The sequence below is a fragment of the Aplysia californica genome, unplaced genomic scaffold (genome assembly GCF_000002075.1).
Source record: "Aplysia californica isolate F4 #8 unplaced genomic scaffold, AplCal3.0 scaffold00688, whole genome shotgun sequence".
NCBI lineage: Eukaryota > Metazoa > Mollusca > Gastropoda > Aplysiida > Aplysiidae > Aplysia > Aplysia californica.
In genome coordinates, this window is record NW_004797958.1 from 72,123 (window position 1) to 77,421 (window position 5,299).

At 41.5% G+C, this 5,299-nt stretch overlaps 1 protein-coding gene across 1 annotated transcript in view; it reads right to left on the reverse strand.

Moving 5' to 3' along the window:
* Positions 1-3,074: 3,074 nt before the first annotated feature.
* LOC101854286 (betaine--homocysteine S-methyltransferase 1) overlaps positions 3,075-5,299 on the reverse strand; it is a gene marked incomplete in the record, with an annotated part of 21,415 nt that continues 19,190 nt past the window's right edge. The window contains 2 exon segments of the mRNA XM_005108421.3: positions 3,075-3,331; positions 3,976-4,124. Coding sequence (XP_005108478.2) covers positions 3,200-3,331; positions 3,976-4,124 — 281 coding nt within the window.

Here is a 5,299-nt window from a genome sequence, read left to right on the forward strand (position 1 = left end):
GGGGGGCGCAGAGAAAGTCTGAAAACGACGCAGACAAAGGTCAAGAAACGACGAAATTTGGAAAAACACTTTGTTATTGAGCCAATCCCTCTCCCAGTCAGCATCCTCCTGTCACTTAGTAATGAGGGTTTTTTCCTCTTGGTTGGACCTCAACCCAACAACAATAAGATTACTTGTCCTATCAGTATGTACTGTTTTAGCGCCAATAAAATGGCTGCTTGCACTGTATTGTTCCCAGGAAGATGAGATTTTGTCAGAATGCTATCGGGTCTGTTGGGGTCATAAATATAGATTGAAAAGCGCATAGAGCTTGCTGTTGAGATGGGATTTGCGCTCTATAAAATCAAAATGTTATCTGTCATTATTACCTAGAGAGCTCTCGTATGTCAACAAGTGTATAGCCTATTTGATTAACCCCCTTTCTCTTTCTTTCTCGTGGATGGGTGTTTTAAACACCTATCGAAACACAATATTAATTTCGATCTTTCATGAGGCGGGTTTCGTTGACCATGCCTGTTACAGTCAACCTGGCCTGACAGGTATACAACGTCCCAACAGACCTACGAGAGAGAGGAACAGGTGCTGAAATAAAGTCCCGCATTGGAAAAACACAGGCTGCTTTCATATCTTTTGATAGGATTTGGAAGACTAGAGAGATATCTCACTTCGAACAAAGCAGAGGATTTTCAATTCAAATGTTGTATGGATGTGAGACATGGAACGCATCGCAGACTTGCATTAAGAGGATCCAGGTTTTCTTGCACAGGTGTCTAAGAAAGTTACTGAGGATCAGATGGACAGACAGGGTCACCAATGTGGAAGTGTTAAGGAAAACAAGACAGATCCCACTCAGAGATGAGGTAGGAAGAAGGCGGTGGCGACAGATTGGACATACTCTCAGGAAGTCAGACAGCTGCATAACAAAGAAAGTTTTGGATTGGAACCCACATGGTAAGAGATCAAGGGGAAGACCGCGTGAAACCTGGAGAAAAATCACAGAAATCGATGTACAGGGAAGTGGGAAGACATGAAATAACATCAATAGGCTAGCCCAGGATAGAGAAAGGTAGAAGGTGTTTGTCCGTGGCCTGTACCCTGGAACAGGGTGAGAAAGGCAATGATGATGATGATGAACAGACCTACGAACATTCTTGAAAAAACAGTCAACCCTATCTGAGAATAGAAGCCACGTCTTCCGAGAAAGACGTCAAAAAAAAGAGAAAAATACCCAGAGAACACTACTAATTAAAAAATCGATTCATTAAAGTCAGTCGGTGCCAGCCATATTTTCCTTCATTGAGGGGATTTCAATTAAATTTGACTCTGACTTTCGAAATCAAACACGTTTGTATTTCAAGGTCGGGAGTAGAAATCGTCCGTTCATGTCTTAGGCAAAAATTGGCAGCTTTTGCCCCCTTCCATGAAGGAAAATCTGATTGACTCCCGACTGAATCAAATTATTATGAATTAAACTGACCTTGAGCTCTGGATAATTGAAACTGTTTCTCAACTGTAGTCGGTGAGTAATCTTTGTTGTATCACAGGCTTACAAAAAAAATGGCTAAACGGTGCTAGGAAATACATTTATGATTGTGCGACAGTGTTAAATGCATAAGGTGCGGAGTTCATGCTCTATGCCAAAGAGTCTACATAACAAGAGGGGCCACTCCTCTCTTTGAGCCAATTAAAAAAGTGTCCGCAAAATTCGGTGACACACTCTTCGCAAATGCGCACCCTGTGCGAACAGTTACCCTACTTGAGTTTAAAAATTCAAAGTGAAACTAACAAGTTTTTGAATACATTTGGGAAGAACGCTTTTTTTTAATGGTTACGCTGACAAAAAAAACTCTTCCGGAGGAAAGGGTGATTGTTTTCTTCGTTTAATTTGACTTTAGAAGGAAAGGCGAGAGGTCGTTAAAAAAAAATTTTAACCCTAAAACTCCGCACTGGACGAACCCGAACTGCTGATGAACAGCAGTCGATCTGCTTACGCAAGGAGGTGCTATTCCTATTCTTCTTCTGGAAAAACGAAAGAGAGCTTCAAAACAGACTGCAGCGCCATCTGAAGCAAAGAGCGGACTTCCGGCGGACACTTTTTTGGCTGAGTGGACCATCTTGCTATGTACTATCTTTGTCTATGCGCATTAAAGACATAATTTTTGCAACGGTGTAGATCAGTGTAGAGAGTGCAGATGTCATGTCATTTTTTGTGTCCACTCGTAATTAGTGCAGCGGTGTAAATGTAGATAGTGCGAAATTTAAGAAGTATGCGCATGAAAGACATAAGTTATACAACAGTGTAGGGTGCAAAGAGTCCGGAAATGCATGTTGTATGCGCGTAAAGGACTTAATTTGTGCATCAATGAAGATCAGTGTAGAAACTGCGGATGGCATGTCATGCAGTGTGCGTATGAAAGACAGGATTAAAATTTGTGCAACGGTATGAAGTGTACCAAAGATACTACATAACAAGATGGTCTACTCAGGCAAAAAAGTGTCCGCAGGAAGTGCGCTCTTTGCTTCAGATGGCGCTGCAGTCTGTTTTGAAGCTCTCTTTCGTTTTACCATAAGAAGAATAGGAATAGCACCTCCTTGCGTGCGCAGATCGACTGCTGTTCATCAGCAGTTCGGGTTCGTTCAGTGCGGAGTTTTAGGGTTTTTTAAATTTTAATGACCTCTCGCTTTTCATTCTAAAGTCAAATTAAACGAAGAAAACAATCACCCTTTCCTCCGGAAGAGGTTTTTTTGTCAGCGTAACCATTTTAAAAAAGCGTTCTTCCGAAAGTCATTCAAAAACTTGCTAGTTTCACTTTGATTTTTTAAACTCAAGTAGGATAACTCTGTTCGCAAAAGGTGCGCCTTTGCGAAGAGAGCGCCACCGAATTTTGAGGACACTTTTTTAATTGGCTCAAAGAGAGAAGTGGCCCCTCTTGTTATGTAGACTCTTTGAGTGTATACAGTGCGAAATGTATGATGTGTGCACATGGAAGACTTAATTTGTGCATCTGTGAAGATCAGTGTAGAGAATGCGGATGTCATGTTATGTGGTGTGCGCATGCAAAAAGACACGGTGATTGTTTGTTACGTGGACAGTTTATTTTGTGTCATACAGCCAACAACACAACAATACATCGTTTATCGAATCGAAAGGAATCGATCGAACTCGAACGGGATCGTAGAGTGATCATCCTCGACCTTTTTAGGACGTCCCGTCATAGTCGTTTCTCAAAGATTTCGTGTGACATTGGAAAAATTCCGGTTTGTTTCCGTACATGAAATGCTGGCTCATGTCGGGGGAGTACCGGCTGGCCGGGGGTTCACGTCCGTACACCTGAAACATCCACAGGGTCAGAGGTCACAGGTCAGACCGTGCCAGTGTGGTATGTCGTGGTGTAATGGTTAGTTAGGCACTTCGCCGCCGCATGCAGGAGATCTGAGTTTGATTCCAGAGTGGGGGGGGGGATTTTTAATCGAGTATCTCGGTCTTTCTGCTGAGATGTTGTATCCTTCTCAGGCCCAAGGGCTATATTTATAGAACCCAGAAGGTCGGTGAGTAGGAAAAGTAAAGAAAGTTGTATCCTTCCCGACCCGAGTTGGCCCTGACAGGTAGAGTTGAAGCCTGTCTCCTATTAAATGACCTGAATTGTGTCGATGGTTGTGTAAAAAAAAGGCCCACATTAAGAGCTGGTGGGGCACCTAGAAATCGTGTTTTGGGGTCAAATTATGCTCTTTTTTTTCTTTGGCAGTGGCGCTTTGATTGTTCATTTTCTGGAAGTTTTTTTGTTGTCGTTGAGTTAGTTTTTCTCAATATTTGTTGGGTTTTATTTGTTTTGATAGTACGGTTGCATCATCATCATCATCATCATCATCATCATCATCATCATCATCATCATCATCATCGCCATCAGTCGGCACATCATTTTAACAGGACTATTGTATTGAATAGTATAAGATGATTAAGGTGTGTTTCCTTACCTCGGCCACCACTCTGAGTGAGTGGGAAGAGTTCCCACAGCAAAGCCCCACATACTGCACGCCTATCTCCTTACAGGCCTGGGCAAAATGCTTGATCTCCGTCCTCCCACACAGCTGGGCCGGTAGGTCAACGGGAAACGCCTGCTTGCCTGGCCGTGGAAAAAACGGGATGTGATGGGGGTGAAAAGAGTTGTGGGGGTGGGGTGGAAAGGGTTGAGGGGGTGGGGTGGGGTGGGGTGGGGTGGGGAGCGGAGGGGCGGTGGTGAAACGGGGAACCAAAAGAGAGAGAAGTCGTAAATGTTGAACGACTTGGAATGTAGTTTTAGAGAAGATTTTACGGCGTTTGCAACACAAATAGGTCATATGTGAGGCAGCGTGGTGGAATCAGGCTCTCGTCAATCTTTGGGCATGTGGAGTTATTGGTGTCAACTTAAAGTTTGTTCACTTGTCTTTATTTCCATGAAAAGAATATTCATTTATCTTGAATACAAGTCGAGATATTTGATAATTAAGGAGATGGGGTCACCTGTTTTCAAAGGTAAAATTAGTGGGGAAATGGCCACCGAAGATTGGTTATTTCTTTAGCTTAAGAGTCCGTGGTAACTGAAAATTTACATTTTTTGTGCCTTTAATCAACGTTTTTAAGAAAAATCCACACAGAAATGAGTTCTTTAATGGGCATGAAAGGTGTTGAGCCAAAAAACAAAAATTTGAAAAAAAACTCACAAACATACAGGAAAAATGCAAGTTTCTTCACTTTGATTATTTTGACGAGAGCCTGATTCCACCACGCTGCCTTACATATAAGTGCTGAAGTTAGATAAGAGGTGTTACAAATAATAATAATAACAATCATGATAATAATAATAACAGTCATAATAATAATAATAATAATAATAATAATAATAATAATAATAATAATAATAATAATAATATAATAATAATGATGATGATAATAATAATAATAAATAACATTTGTATAGCACATATCCCCAACAGTAAGCTCTATGCGCTTTACACTATATTATTACCCCAGCAGACCATAGAACACTTATAAACATTCTCAGGTTCCCGGGAAGCATACAGTGCAAGCAGCTAATTAAGCGTTCAAACACTAACATACTGACAAAATCTTTTACTCTCTGTATCTGGGTACCCATTCCGACCTGGATGAAGTGAAAAAAATTCGTGTAAAGTGCCTTTCCTAAGGACACAACATCGAGCCCTTGACGGGATTCGAACCCACTAGCTTAAGGTTGCGAGTCTGAGAGCCTAAGAAAAGAAAGATGGACTACAATGGGTTTTTTAATAAGAAAGAAGGTAC